Consider the following 15,814-nt stretch of genomic DNA (forward strand, 5'->3'; position numbering starts at 1 on the left):
TGGTTTCAGTTATTGGAACACTGGACAACTTTTTTTGTGTCTGACTTTGACTTTAGGAGGGTGGTTTGCTGGTGTTTTAATCCCAGAGAGAAACTATCTTTTTGGTTACCTTTGAGGTTGTTTTTTGTATTTTAGTGGTAGTTTGGGTTCCTTTGATGTTTTGCCTCTTCCTGTGGTAGTTTGGGTTCTTTCAACATTGTTTTTGTGTTTCAGTTTGTTTTTTGTCTTTCTGTGGTAGTTTGGGTTCCTTCGATGTTTTGCCTCTTCCTGTGGTAGTTTGGGTTCTTTCAAGGTTTTTTTTGTGTGTTTCAGTTTGTTTTTTGTCTTTCTGTGGTAGTTTGGGTTCCATTGAGGATGTTTTTGGGTGTGTCTTTCTATAGTTTGAAATCCTTTTCACATTCTTGGTGTTGGTTTTTGGAAGACTGGGCTGTTTTCAGTTTATTTTGTGTTTGACTTTGACTTTCGGGGGGTGTCTTTGCTGGTGTTTTAATGGAGTAGAAATATTTTACTCCCAGAGGAAAACTGTCTCAATAGAATTCCCATACCGGGAGTTGAACCCGGGCCGCCTGGGTGAAAACCAGGAATCCTGACCGCTAGACCATATGGGATGGTGCTACTTGTGTCTCAGATTGTTTTATGACTGTTTTTGGTTCTTTGGTTACCTTTGAGGGTTTTTTTTTTAATTAATTTATTTTTTTAAATCTTTCTGTAGTAGTTTGGGTTCCCTTGAAGTTGTTTTTCGTCTTTGTATGGTAGTTTGGGTTCCTTCGAGGTTGTTTTCTTTTTTTGTCTTTGTGGGTAGTTTGGGTTCCTTTGATGTTTTGCCTCCTCCTGTGGTAGTTCGCGTTCTTTCAAGGTTGTTTTTGTGTTTGTTTCAATTAGTTTTTTGTCTTTCTGTGGTAGTTTGGGTTCCATTGAGGATGTTTTTGGGGTGTGTCTTTCTATAGTTTGAATTCCTTTGAAATTCTTGGTGTCAGTTTTTGGTGGACTGGGCAACTTTCAGTTTTGTTTTGTGTCTTAGAATTTGGGAGAGTGTCTCTGCTGGTGTTTCCATAAGAAGCGTTTCAAATAATTCCAGAGGAAAAGTCCCAATTGAATTCCCATACCGGGAGTTGAACCCGGGCCACCTGGGTGAAAACCAGGAATCCTGACCGCTAGACCATATGGGATAGTGTTTCTCAAGGTATATTTGTGTCTCAGATTGTTTTGTGACTGTTTTTGGTTCTTTGGTTACCTTTGAGGGTTTTTTTTATTCATTTATTTTTTTTAAATATTTCTGTGGTAGTTTGGGTTCCCTTGAAGTTGTTTTTTGTCTTTGTATGGTAGTTTGGGTTCCTTTTATGTTGTTTTATGTCTTCGTGTGGTAGTTTGGGTTCCTTTGATGTTTTGCCTCCTCCTGTGGTAGTTTGGGTTCTTTCAAGGTTGTTTTTGTGTTTGTTTCAATTAGTTTTTTGTCTTTCTGTGGTAGTTTGGGTTTCATTGAGGATGTTTTTGGGGTGTGTCTTTCTATAGTTTGAATTCCTTTGACATTCTTGGTGTCGGTTTTTGGTGGACTGGGCAACTTTCAGTTTTGTTTTGTGTCTTAGAATTTGGGAGAGTGTCTTTGCTGGTGTTTCCATAAGAAGCGTTTCGAATAATTCCAGAGGAAAAGTCCCAATAGAAATCCCATACCGGGAGTTGAACCCGGGCCGCCTGGGTGAAAACCAGGAATCCTGACCGCTAGACCATATGGGATAGTGTGCAATTTATTTGTTTGGCCTTTGAGTGTTTGTTTTCTTCCTTATTTTGATAGTTCAGTTTTGGTATTTTTTCAGCAGTCTGAGGTTGTCGCTTTGTGTCTGTTTGTGGGACTTTGAGTACTTTCGAGGTTGCTTTGTGTCACTTTGAGGAACTATTGCTTTGTTTTCTTCATAGTCCAGATTTCTTCGAACCTGTTTTGTGTGTGATTTTGATTTCTGGAGGTTTTTTGATGGTATAGAAACATTTCGTTGGTTCCAAAGGGAAACTTTCCCATAACAGCAGTCAAACCCTGCAAGGCCACCTGGATGAAAAACCAGGAGTCCTGACCACTCCACCGTATGGGCGGAGCTTCTGTGGGGTAGTTTTGTGTCTATTTGTTGTAGTTTGCAGGCATTTTGTGTCTGTTGCTCTTTGGACTCCGAGGTTGTTTGTGTGTCTGTTTTGCAGTATATTGTTTGTTTTAATTTCTTTTGATTTGTTGAGAATTTTTGAACGTCGTTTTTGTGGGTTATCTTTCAGCTTGTGTGTGTTCGTTTTTAACGTACTTGTCTGTGATTGTTGCATTTGTCTTGTGTGTGTGTTGCTTTATTAGTTTGAGGTTGTTGTCTGATTGTGAGTCTCATTGTTTTTTGTTCTTTTAGGTTGTCATTGTGTGTTGTTGGCCTTTTTGTTTATTTTCAGTGGTTCCTTTGTGGTTGTTGTGTGTAACTGTGTTTTTTTCTTGTATGACTGTTTTATAATACTGTTTAATTATTGTTTTTATTTTATATTTTTCGTAGTTCCTGAGAGAGTCTGCTGTTTTGGGGGTTTTCAAGTCTTTGCTGTGTTTGTGGTTTTATTAAATTCTGTCTCGTGTTTATGGGTTTGCTGAGGTTGTTTCTGTGTTTATTCTGACATTATTTCAGGTTGTTCTGAGAATATTTGTAGGTTTTTTTGTTTTAATATTGTTTAGTTTCTTTTCATGATTGTTTTTTCTCTCACTTCGTCTTGATTTGTGCCGTTTTATGGCGTCTGTTCTTTCCTCTGTGGTTGTTTCCTATTTCTTTTTTACACTTTGTCTTTTTTTATCCCTTTTGTCCTGTTTTGTACCTCTTTATCTCTGTGTGTGTGTGTGTGTGTGTGTGTGTGTGTGTGTGTGTGTTTAGGGGCTTGTGTGTGGAGCTGTGTTGTTTATGTCCGTTTTCATTCTTCACTGTTGATTTGTCCCATGATATTGTTGTTTTCTGCTTCTTTTCGTTATGTGGCTTCTTGGTGTCTCTTTGAAGTTTTTAGAATTACAATTCCAATAAAAAAATTATAAATAGAATGTTTTCTGGCTTTTTTTTTATCGCTATGGACTTGTGCAGATAATTTTATGAACTTATGATAAAAGATAACAAATGATGATCTGCTCCATGTGAAGATCAAACTGGAAAAATTGTGAATTACTTATATCACAAATGGGTACTAATACACATTAACACTTGTTTTGTCTGATTCCATTCAATAATGTGACTTTAATTAAAATGTCCATTTTATGGGAGAGAGGGCAGAATTACAGTATATTTAACACAAACCTGTTCGAAGTGAGATGTTTCATGTGGGCATTTTAGACACAAGCCCTTTGTCTCCTGTGAGGCGATGTGTCACAAATGTGGAATTATTATCCTGCTGATATTAAAAGTGAAGAGAAAGAGAGGAGACGGAGGAAGAGACGGTCTCGTCAGAAGCCTTTTTATACCCTCTCCTGCTCTCTGTCGCCTTCCCCTGCTTCATTTCAGCTATATATAAATCAGGCTGGGTTGGATTCTGGGAGGGAATATTGGACAGCGAGGACAAAAGTGAAATATCATCGCACCCTGTGGGCCGAGAGGCGTTCGAGGGCAGCGTCAGGTGGACGATGGGAGGGAGGGAGAGGGAGAGATCAGAGGGGGATAAGAGAGGAATAATTTAATTAAACTTCTCTGTGGGGGTGCAGCAGAGGGGGGGTGGGGGTGGGCTCTGAGCCCCGTCTCTTGGAAATATTAGTGTTTCCTGGAATGTCAGGCCTGTGGGGGAGGTGGTGAGGAGGCATCTGATTGAAAGTTTCCACAGAGGTATGGAGAGCCATTTTTAGGTAAAATTGAATTAAACTCAAAGTGACTGAGCTCAGAATTACAATCTCTTATTCTCTATGTCATTCAGATACACTCCTTGATGCCTTGTAAGAGAATATTGTGATATTTCCCCCCACTGACCGCAGGAGGCTGGTCTGGACACCAACCCCTGGCAGAGAGGGAGAGCCGGCGAGCGGCGTCTGTAGCAGATCTATTCCAGGCCCAGCAGTCACAGATTAGCTCGTGGCTTGGGATAATTACGTCACATCCCTTTAATCCCAAACAAATTAGCAGCAGCAGCCCTGGAGCTTCTGCTCTCACTTCTCCCACCGATGGCACTTGAAAGAAAACTTCTCCAAAATTCTATACCAACAACCAATTTGATATCTATATGTTTTTTTTTTTAAATGTACATTGAATTTATATATGTAAATTCAACATTAATTGTGTATTCAAGAGCGTCTTGTGCTAAATGAGGCTGTAATGACATTTTTCATAACTGATAAAAAAGTATTGTCTTCTTTTTATTAGCTCTTTGTCGACCTCTAGTGTTCATAGGTAGTACTTCCATCTCTCAGCTGAGAGTCACTATTACAGCCACCAGAGGGCGCTCCTGTCAACACTACACAAAACTGTGAGTGTTTTGGTTTTTAGGGACCAAACCCCGGAGGGCATTGCTGCCGGTCTCTAATGCTCAATTAATAAAGTATCTCAAATTAACTGAAATAAAGAGAGCGTTCACTTGTAACTGCATTAATGACATGGGTGTGGAATTTAAATTAATATTGGAAATTGAGGAAATCAAGCAATGAATATAACATTTGTAATGTGCATGGTATTTCAAATATATAACTTGCAAAGCAACTTATTAATATTAACTCTGGTAAATCTAATAAATAAATGCACCGAATAATGAGAGATGTGGAGCTTTACATGTCGTCAGAATCTGGCAGGAGGAGATATTCTGCATTTTTCCTTCATGTCAGACCACTGAGTTTGTTTGACACAGAAGTCCTCCCACCTCAGTTCAAGCTACCATCTCTCCTTTTGGAATTTAAAAAAACAGCCTTTATAATAAAAATGCATGAAATTCAGAGCATGTGTGTTTCCCGATGTATATCTGAGATTAAAATGTCTAAATAGCTGTTTTATCATTGCTGAGTTGACTCAGATTTAAAACCAGTTCTCAACATTCAACATCAAAACAGGACCTGATGCTCCACCAAGACACAGACGCCAGTATTTACAGCCAGAGGAGAGTAAAGTCTTTGCAGTGTTTTGGTGTTGATGCATTCTACTGTGTCAATTTCTTCAAAAGACTCAGTGTTTTCAAAGAACTTTTGAGACAAACACACGCATGCACACACACACACACACTCACGCACAAGTAAAACGTGAATGTAATAATGATGTTTGACAATAATTTATCTTCATAGTTCTTCAAGGTAGAATTTTGGGAAATATTAATCAAAAGCAATTACTATGAAATGTGAAAATCTACTGTTGCAATGATTAAAATGTATTTAACTGATAATTACTAAAGTTTAACTTTTTGGACAAGTGTTTTGAACTATAATTACTTATAATGTCAATGGCAGGCATTCACTTCAACTTACCTGTGCAAAAGTGTGTTTTTTTAATGTGCCAGCTGGAAAGTGTCAGTTTGCAAAAATAACGCTAAAGCTGTGCATCACTTTTTACTTAATCTGCCATTCTGTCGTCAAAACACAGCAGCAGAGACATAACATGGGCTTATCTCCTGGTATGCAGCTCTCTGATAGGACATGTGCTGGCTCCAGGTGGAGAGAAGTGGTGCTGCGATTTAACTTTCCTCAACAATACAAGGAAAAAGATCAAATGTTTGATGACTGAAATATCATCATTGAGGGGCTGAGTTGTTAGAACCCCTGGGTGGATTCTGGGTGGCGTTTGCATGTGGTCTTTGTGAAGGTTTTTCTTCTAAGGTCTGAGGCACTGCTCAGTGTTTCAAGTGAAAATATAGCATTTCTGCTTTTTTTTTTTTTGTTCTCAGAAGGTTTACGTGACAAGACTTTCCAAACAATGTCTGTTTGAATAAATGAATGAACGAATGAATGAATTATGCCTTTATTAATCCCCGTTTACATGGAAACAGCAGAAGCACTGAAATCAATGTAGTTTTCAAGTTGGGCCACGAGTTGCCGCTGTTGGCCGTTTTTGCCATGAAACCACACACACACACACACACACACACACACACACACACACACACACACACACACACACACACAAAACCAGATAAAGATGTACAAAGAAAGGACAACAGGAATAAATAAAGACACGCTGTAAAACAGAAATAGGAAACGACCACAGAGGAAAGAACAAACACCATAAAAAGACATAAATCAAGACAAAGTGAGAGTAAAAACAATCACCAAAAGAAACAAACCAATATTAAACTTCAATTTTCACACACACACACACACACACACACACACACACACACACACACACACACACATACACACACACACACACGCACACACACCCCAGCGTGAATAAAAACAGCTGAAGGAGGAGGAGCGTCAAGGTGCATGTGGAGCAGCAGCAGTGATAACCGGACACACATCCGCTGCTTCTGGTGCTTCCTGCTGTCTGATCCACTTTCAAACAGAGGAGGAAGGAGAGGAGGAGGAAGAGGAGGAGGAAGAGGAGGAGGAAGAGGAGGAGAGGAGGAGGAGGAGGAAGAGGATGAGGACACTCATGACATCAGGCAGAACAGAGAGAGGCATTCATGGGAAATAAGCTGCTTTTCCCAGACTCACACCCAGTCAACGGAACAAAGTGAGAACACAGATAAGGCAGACAAGACGGTCACCATGTTTAATCTGGACAAACTTTTCTTTAATCATGATAATTAGGTTACAGAAAAAGTGAAGCAGTGCTTTACTTTTTCAAGCAATAAAATCAAAATAAGACTAAAAAAGGCTGCAGGCGGCCTTGAACAGCGTCAGGACCCTCTGGTTCGTTCGGTCTCCCATCCTATCCTGTGTCCTTGTCCCTCCCTGTGCTCGTCGTCTATCCCACCTGTTGCCTATGTCTGCCTCGCCCGTGTTCTCCCAGCCAATGGCCTTCTCCGTGTGTTCGTCACCCTCATGCGTTACACCTGTGCCTTCCCCATTGAAGCCCAGCGCTCGGCCTGTGTGGTCAGTGGAGCACTGTGAGTCTGTTGTCCTATATGTGGTTGTGTGAATGCTCTTTCTATCAACAGGCCAGGTTTGAGGTGATTTAGGTTGAGTTTGCTCCTGAAATTGCTTACATTTGGGCAGAAATTGTCCAAAATCCACATTTTTTAAATAGCCGACTTCCTTTGAGTTTAAGTTATCCCGCCCTTTTCTGTGCGTCTGGAGGTTTTACACCTTGGTACTGATTTTCGTAGCTGTGGGTGAAGCAGGATGAAGGTGTTTCTGAATTCTGCAGGTGGAACTGACATGGAGGCACTTTACCTTTTCAATACTATCCTTGTGCAGCACTGGTGTTCGAACCCTCATAAATAAACTACCATACGTTGCAAAGCCCTAAGACCTTGTTTATGCATTGTCAAAACTGAAAACTTTTGTTGCATTTTGGCCGTTTGCTCACACAACAATGGTGCTGTAAATATTTTTGAAAACACTACGACTGTCCCATCATGTAATTTGGGAAAATGGACATTTTCTGAATATTAGCTTGGCAGTGATTTATCCAGTCTGCTAGAGAAGAAGACTGAATTTAGCAGAAGACACGGGGACAAATGCTCTAGAAGTGAGTGTCCACCAGAGCTACACCAAGTCTTTCAGTTCTCAGCATTCAGAGCGTCCAGCCTGGGGTTATATCTTTTTCATATTGTTTTCAGGACGGACTGCATTGTCTCGGGGAATATCCTGTTGCCTCCTGAAGCTGCATTCCACAGCTGAAACATGAAGTAACCACAGCTCCAGCACTGATTTGCCACAGAAACAGCAGCCTGTCGGCGGTTTAACTAAACTTTAAACCTGTGTTCACGTTTTCTAATGGGGAGGTCACGTCATTTCAAAGGAGGAAGATGCTCTATAATTTGGATGTAAGAAAGATTTAATAATGACTGAGAACAAGAAACAGCAAGAGCAGCACTGAGAAAAGGATAAACATGCAGACAAGCAGTATAAAGAGAAGCTAGAGTTTATTTGCTGCTATAATACTAATCTCCGAAACTGTGCTTACTTGCAGTTTAAAACCGTTGATCGTTCTATTAGGAGGACTGAGTAAGTTTAGGATTAATGAGGCGACAAAGAGTGAACACAAAATAAATCCTTGTAACTCTCAAGGGAGACAGAAAGACTTTGTGGTGGTTTTCCACTATTGGAATAAAAGCATAACTTTTGATTGAGAAACCACTTCAGTATATAATATTGATATCTTCCATCCAGTGCAGCACGGCTCCATCTGATTGGCCGAGCACACTGACATGGAGAACAAGAACGCACACTTCATTCAGTCTGTGTTATAAACCATGTCGAGCTGCAGATTCCAGGCTTTAGGACCTTGCAGGGACTCAGAATTCCTCCCCCGCTGCCCCTGGATTTGAATGGGTGGGCCTGTGTGGAAGTAAAATTCCACAGCACAGTTTCTCATGCTCTGAGACCAGGACTGTGACTCCCATGCACTTCTGCTCCCGGCCGATCAAATACTTCAGCCTCACTGCTGGAGGGGGATCTGTTTGTTAGCAGCTTCAAGGGAAAAACCTCCAGAAATAATTCAAAGCACCTAATAAGGTAAGATGACAGTGTTTGGAGAAGAGAGGAGGGGGGGAGGGGGGAAGAAGTCAATCCATGACTGCATTCAACTGGGAAATGCTCAGGCATGCAGGAAGAGGCTGTATGTTCTGTCTTCCATTGTGTTTAGTGCACTGGAGACTGCAGTTTCTAGAGGTTCAAGCTCGTTAGAAGGTTTGAAAAAGTTTGTGTTACCCTGCAGAGACATGAAGTGTTTGCAAACGACACACTCGCAGGTGATATTATTAGAGCCGAGCAAACAAAATAACACTGGTCACGGTATCATGTGCTCGAATAAGATCATCCTCCAACATTTAAAGGAGAAGAGAGGAGTTTAAACGCTGCTGGTGCTTTCCAAAACACCGCTATTCCATCGTTTTGTTATGGGCTTGTTCATTCATTCTGTTATAAAGGAGGCATGTTTTAAAGAGACCATCCCTCTCATGGACTTTTTCACACACACAGAAGTCACTTTAAACTTCACATTATTCAGCTGACTTCAGGGTGAATACAGTTCATAATAACCTGATTGAGAAATAACTGATGATATGTCACATTTATGGTGTGGAGCTTTTTGTCTGAACGTCTTTCAGGACACACAAGTTATTTTTTTCTCTTCATACATCATGCACAGTATTTCCTCTCCTTGTGAGACACATCCGCTCTTCATACGTGGACTGGAATAGGAGCTCTTCTTTGGGTGGGGGTGTAACACCACATGGACTCTTTTCCCACATCTCAGGGAACCAATCAGCATGGACGTGAACTCCTTCCTCTATAAGATCTAGTTTAAATTGTTTGCACTGCCGGGACATGAAGAAGTGAGGTTTATCTGACCACAGTTTGGCTCAGATGCTTCATGCAGCTGCCGACGTGGCTGTTATGTAATTCTTGCCTTGAGGTCTGATGGAAGACATGTTCTTTCTAAAGCCTGGCGGCCCGCCGCTGCTGCTTTCAGCCTCTGATTCTTCATTGTATAAACTGAATATTCCACAATGTGGGTTTTTAAGTTGTTGTTTTTTTTCTCAAATATCACAAATTACTTCCATTTTAAGTCGGTGGATTCCATATATAAATATTTAGTGTAATAGGTCAACAGAGACATTTGGACCAGCAGAGGTAGAACGATGTTGCCCAGTACTGTAACTGCTGAGTGGATCCTGGAGGATTTTTGACTGAGACATGCTACATGCTACATAAGTATGACTGATACACTCATGAACAGTGAGCTTGGTCCCTCAGTCTACAGGATGCATGAGGCAGTGAGTAGATAGACACTGTGGAGGTGTTTCACTGCAACGCCTGGCCTTCACACATCAGTAGGTTGGTATTAGCAACTAGCTAAAGCTTAATACTCATTCAAAAAAGTATTGGTGCATCCCTGTCAAAGATGTTTTCTCGCCTGCGGGAGTATCTTTTCTAAGTCTTTACAGGCACGTTTGGAACCCGCAACTTCGATAAATCAAACCCTGTTTCAGAGTCAAGTCTCCTCACTGTGAGGCAGGAGCAGGAAACACTGTATCCGTGCAGAATGAGCAAACTTATGAAGAAATATTGACTTTCCAATATTGACAGGAAATCAATGGGACCAATTCATGATAACATGGGTTAGTGTTTCTCCACGTACTCCTGTTGGACTGAACACAATGTTTAGGAGCATGAATTATTCCGTCACGTTGCGATTCACAATGAAACTACAAGGACTTGATTTACGAGCGCCCATTTCCTCCTGACTGTCTTTTGTGTTCATGTCTTTATAGGTTTAATTCTCATCATCATCATCATGTGGGTGTCAAACCTGGTTTCCCTGGTCCTCCTGGCCTCAGCGGCCTCGGCTGCCACCTCTGCCTCGGCCGATAAAGTGCTGAGTAACCACGCCACCATCCTGGCCGACAACAGCGCCAACCTGGCTTTCACGCTCTATCAAAACATGGCGAAGGAGAAGAATGTGGAGAACATCCTCATTTCCCCCGTAGTTGTGGCGTCCTCTCTGGGTCTGGTGGCTCTCGGCGGGAAGGCCTCCACTGCCTCTCAGGTGAAGACCATCCTGAACGCGGCTAAAGTGAAAGACGAGCAGCTGCACTCGGGTCTGGAGGAGCTCCTCAGCGAGGTGAGCGACCCAAAGACCCGCAACGTGACCTGGAAGATCAGCAGCCGCCTGTACGGACCCAGCTCCGTCAAGTTCGTGGACAATTTCGTCAAGAGCAGCAAGAAGCACTACAACTGCGACCAGTTCAAGGTGAACTTCAAAGACAAGAAGAGCGCCGTGAACGCCATCAACGAGTGGGCGGCCAAGTCAACCGACGGGAAGCTGCCTGAGGTCACCAAGGACGTGGCAAAGACCGACGGCGCCATGATCATCAACGCCATGTTTTTCAAACGTAAGTGCATGTTATTGCAGTGTATTACTTCTGTTGATAGATTCAAAATGTAACTGCATGTTTCCTCACAGCTCACTGGGATGAGCGATTCCATCATCAGATGGTGGACAACCGTGGCTTCATGGTGTCTCGCAGCCACACGATTTCAGTACAGATGATGCATCGCACCGGTGAGTGATCTTTACTCATCTGACATGTTTCAAGGAACAATTCTGGGAGGTCACAGTAAACAACACACCTCATAGTGATCGACCGCATTAGTCTGTTTAGTTTTCTCAGGGAGAATCCAGCAGAGATAAATGCAGCATTTATGCAGCAACATAATGAAAAGAAGCTACACTGACGGGCAGCACCGGACTTTGTTCACTATTCTGGAAGTGCGGACTGAAGCCGTTTGTTTCCCTTGACTTCATCTTTTTGTTGTTGTTCATGGAGCAGGGCTGACTGAGCCCAGTTTATCATTTCAACCATCGTATTAGATTAAAATGGACTATAAAGCATTGAGGCTGCTTATATTTTTGCACTTTGTTTTTGTTTCGTTTCTTTACACGTCACCAAAGTGGTGAAGCATGGTGTGTAGATCAGAGATGAGCAGTTTTCACAACTGTATACCTGCCACACTGTAATGGACTAAATGACTTTTAATTAAAGAAACAGTTACTGAAGCATGTATGAAGAAATAAACCAAACAAATAGAAGCTCATTCAACAGTGAGATAGTCCAGAAGCCTGTCCAGCACGGTCTGTGCTATTTAGCTGGCTTTACATGCTGCACACGGTTGTACAGGCACAATGTTTTACACTTCATGAAGAAGTCAAATGTGTCACTGTTGTTATTGGCATTGTTAGGATTATCTCATGGAGACAAGGATTATTTTTGAGAAAATAATTTTTTGGGGTCGATATGTCGATATCGGTAGATATCAGAATTGGAAATTGACACATTAGATATTGACATCTAATGTATTGGAAACAAAGCCCATATTGGACATATTCTTTTATTGCTAGAGTGAAGAAACCCTCTTTTCATGACATGTTTCCTGCCATACCTGCTGAGAAAAGGTGGTAAAACATGGCATAGTGTCAACGTGTCCATCTTCATGTTTGTTAAATAATGTTCTAATAAACAAAAACTGGTTAAAATGCACCTCTGAATTCACTGAAAACAATGTACAGAGGTACAGTAGCTGTATGTATAGTAGTGAAAGCTGTATTGAAAAGACTGCTGTCAAAAGTTTTTGCTTGTTTTTTTTTTATGCTTTTCTGTGAGGCTTTATAACAGTTCAAATTTATAGCTGAATAATAAACTACTTATGTAAAAATACTATCAGCTTGATGTGCATTACAGTCATTGTTTATTCAAGATCTACAACCTGCATGTTTTTAAGTTAAACCTTTAAATTATTCACACAAATTCAAGCACTACAAACTAAAACCCAGTGTTCAGAACAAGGCTCTTCAGGAAACATGTAACTCAAACCTCACTGCTTTTGGCAGTAACATGCCAGGAACTGTACAGTGTTATTAATATGTGACCACAGATGGAAAAATCATTTTGAGAGATGGAATTACTTGTGTTTCCTCAGGTCTCTACGGCTTCTATGACGACGCCACCAACAGGCTAACCATCCTCAGCATGCCCCTGGCTCATAAGAAGTCCACGGTGGTCTTCATCATGCCCTACAGTGTGGAATCTCTGGAGAGGCTGGAGAAGCTGCTGACCAAGACGCAGCTGGACACCTGGCTGGGAAAGCTCCAGGAGAAGGCAGTGGCTGTGTCCCTGCCGAAAGTCAGCATGGAAGTCAGCCATGATCTGCAGGTAAAGATGCAAAAGCAGCATAAAACAACCTTCGTCCTGAACGTGATTTCACTCTTTCATGATTCCCCCTCGTCTGTTTGCTCTCCTTCAGAAAAACCTCCAGGAGCTGGGCCTGACCGAGGCGGTCGACAAATCCAAAGCCGACCTGTCCAACATCTCTGGGAAGAAGGACCTGTACCTCTCCAGCGTGTTCCACGCCTCGGCCTTAGAATGGGACACCGCTGGAAACGAAATGGACACCAGCATCTACGCAACGGACAAACTGAAAGATCCCAAGCTGTTCTATGCGGACCATCCGTTCATCTTCCTGGTGAAGGACCAGAAGACCAACTCCATCCTGTTCATCGGCAGGATGGTCCGGCCCAAGGGTGAAAAGATGAGGGATGAATTGTGAGCTGATAGTGACCTGACACTGTGTGGGTGTGGGTTTCCTACTGCAGATTGATTAAAGTGCACAAGCATTCCTTTAAATAAAGGTTGTTTCTTTAACTGTAAGGAGGATGAAAGCCTCCCTCAGAGGCCACAACGTGTTCTGGATTCAGCCAGCTTTAGTGTGCACAAGATCTCAAGATCCAACGTTTAAGTTGCCTTCAAATTTTCAGCTTTAAATATTTGAATGGGATCTTTTCTCTTGACTTCAGCTTCTTTAAGGTTCCTTTAATACAAAAAAAAACAAAACAACAACATCGAAAACCACTGCTGTACATCATTCGCCACCAGCATTCCATGTCACACATGAGGAAGTGTTATTTAGGTGTTTTGTCCCATGTTTTAGTGAGCAAAGCGTCCACGAAATTCAGGTATCTTTTCTCCAAATGTGTCACGTACCACCAACGTTTGTTTTCTACTCATGTTTTGTCAAATAATAGATAAAGAAGCAGGTTGTTCCAAAGTAATGCCTTTAAATATTTTAAAGTGTTTATCTGAGCTGAGAAGAATCTGTCTGTATGAGCTGAAAAGTCTTATCAATCTTTATAAGAACACGAAGAACAAGTTCACTTTTGAAAAGTCTCTAACTTTCAACACATTGTCCCAGGAATTTTACTGTTCTGTTTTCATTCTGTGCTTTGCTACTAGTTCCTTGGTGGTTTTCTTTTCTTTCTTTTTTTTTTTCTTTTCTGGGTTCCAATCCACTCTGAATGCACTGACAGCCGAACTGAGGCTGATAAAATCAGAATCTGTACAACTATGTGCACACACATGAAAACATGGATTGACTGTTACAAATTGTTTGTTTTTTGCAATAAAAGACTCACAAAAACTTTCCCTCCCATTTTTCTTGGAATATATGTTCATTAATGGGATGTTTGGCTTCATAGGGTGTTCTGAAGTTACCAACGACATCTTTCTTGAGTGTTTAAGCTTCAGCAAACCTTAAATATTTAGACATAAGCAAAATATTTGAATGCACACAGATGGCTGACGCAGCTGCTGAAGTGAGCAGACCACTCGCTTAAAGCCACATCAGCACAAGCATTATTGAGCATCAGGGTTGCACAAAATGAAACGAAATAACCACGGAAAAAAAGGGCAAAACAGGGGGAGGGGGTCTTGACGAGATATGTTTCCAAGGGGCCCGATGTCTGCAAACACGTCCCTGCCTGCCAGAACGTTTGCACAACATTCATAGACATCTCCTGCAAAAACAGCAGCCAAGTGACTATCACAGGAGGATTAACCCATCTGTAGGTTCTTTTTTCCACATGTTAATTTGAGGTGATAGCGTCCCCACAATGAGACCAATCACATGAACCTCAGACTTTTAGGATCACTTTAAATGGATAATTGGATAATTTTCAAATGCATAATTGAAATGGCAGATTGAATTGTCAGAAACGCAAACAAAAGCTCACATTTTCCAGATTCTTGCTTGATTAAACATTTGAATTAGAGTGTCATTTTCTAGCAAAACAGAAAATGAATTGTCTTTGATTTTGACTGACAACTTCACACCAATTATTGTTTTGTGAAAAGGGAACAGAATGCACAGCTGAGAGATAGTTTCACTTCACTTTGGGAATTTCTTTTCATGTCTTCTTTTGAAACACGTGTTCTTCAGTTATTTCTAACTGAAATAAATATTACACTTGGTGATAATTGTCGAGTTGGCAATGCGTAAACAGTGTCAGTGTGTTTACTGCACAAACTCAACATTTATTTCATTCATTTTTACGTGAATTACACCACCTAGAGGGCATATGGTTACATTGCATACTAAAACCAAACATCAGTAGATGAGCTCATTTAATTTGTCTCATTTTCTTCCTACCTGCACTTTCAAAATGATATGCCAATATTTGTACAATTACTGGAAATCTGAAGGTTACCAAATATTAATAGAACCTTTGAAGATATCCTCAGTTTCTGCATGATTTGGTCATTTACTGTCCATCTAAATCAAAATAAATTCATCTCAGCTTAATATTATGCAAACAGTTTTTACAGCTCTGTCCTTATGGAACAAACCAATTTAAAATTTTAAGCAATTTTGTAAAATCAAAGATAAACTGATTTAAAAAACTGCTTTGACCCTTTCCATCTAGCCTATAAGACAGCAAAGCAGCACACCGAACCATGATGCTCCCTCCACCGTAATCCACAGTGGGGATGATGTTTGTATGTGTGCTATATAGACAGTTTGTGATGTAGTTTCCAGCTGAAGATGCTCAAACAGAATATAAAATCATCTGTATTGGTGGACAGTCTGTCTAGCTGTGGCTGGCCGAAACAAGCTCTATAACTGGCTTGAATCTTGTTCCAGTAGTTATATCTCGGCTTTGGTAACTGTTGAATCCAATTATCCCTTTCTGGAGTCATTAGCCCAGGGGCTCAATATTTTTTTCCAGCTGCACTTTAAATATTTAATGACTGTCTTTAGTAAAGACCTGATATGCTATTCTTGTACATGTGTTATTGGGTTCAGCACGTACCAACTGTCTACATCTGCAGGTGAAATGTAGATCATCTCGCTTTCTACAAGAAACATATGCAGGAAAACTGGGTGCTTCAAATTTTGTTGCTGAGACAA

At 41.1% G+C, this 15,814-nt stretch overlaps 1 protein-coding gene and 3 non-coding genes across 4 annotated transcripts; 1 reads left to right on the forward strand and 3 right to left on the reverse strand.

Annotated features, from left to right (window-relative positions):
- Positions 1 to 536: 536 nt before the first annotated feature.
- On the reverse strand, positions 537 to 608 carry trnae-uuc (transfer RNA glutamic acid (anticodon UUC)). The gene has a single exon. It is a non-coding gene; the product is annotated as a tRNA-Glu (tRNA).
- A 489-nt stretch (positions 609 to 1,097) lies between these two features.
- Positions 1,098 to 1,169, reverse strand: trnae-uuc (transfer RNA glutamic acid (anticodon UUC)). The gene has a single exon. It is a non-coding gene; the product is annotated as a tRNA-Glu (tRNA).
- A 493-nt stretch (positions 1,170 to 1,662) lies between these two features.
- Positions 1,663 to 1,734, reverse strand: trnae-uuc (transfer RNA glutamic acid (anticodon UUC)). Its single transcript has one exon. It is a non-coding gene; the product is annotated as a tRNA-Glu (tRNA).
- A 6,681-nt stretch (positions 1,735 to 8,415) lies between these two features.
- serpinh1a (serpin peptidase inhibitor, clade H (heat shock protein 47), member 1a) lies at positions 8,416 to 13,509 on the forward strand. Its single transcript, XM_030100772.1, has 5 exons — positions 8,416 to 8,587; positions 10,348 to 10,968; positions 11,040 to 11,138; positions 12,554 to 12,786; positions 12,878 to 13,509. The coding sequence occupies exons 2-5, from the start codon at positions 10,371 to 10,373 to the stop codon at positions 13,178 to 13,180; spliced, it is 1,233 nt and encodes a 410-aa protein (XP_029956632.1). The 5' UTR covers positions 8,416 to 8,587; positions 10,348 to 10,370; the 3' UTR covers positions 13,181 to 13,509.
- Positions 13,510 to 15,814: the final 2,305 nt, after the last annotated feature.

The sequence above is a fragment of the Salarias fasciatus genome, chromosome 10 (assembly GCF_902148845.1).
Source record: "Salarias fasciatus chromosome 10, fSalaFa1.1, whole genome shotgun sequence".
NCBI classification, from domain to species: Eukaryota; Metazoa; Chordata; class Actinopteri; order Blenniiformes; family Blenniidae; genus Salarias; species Salarias fasciatus.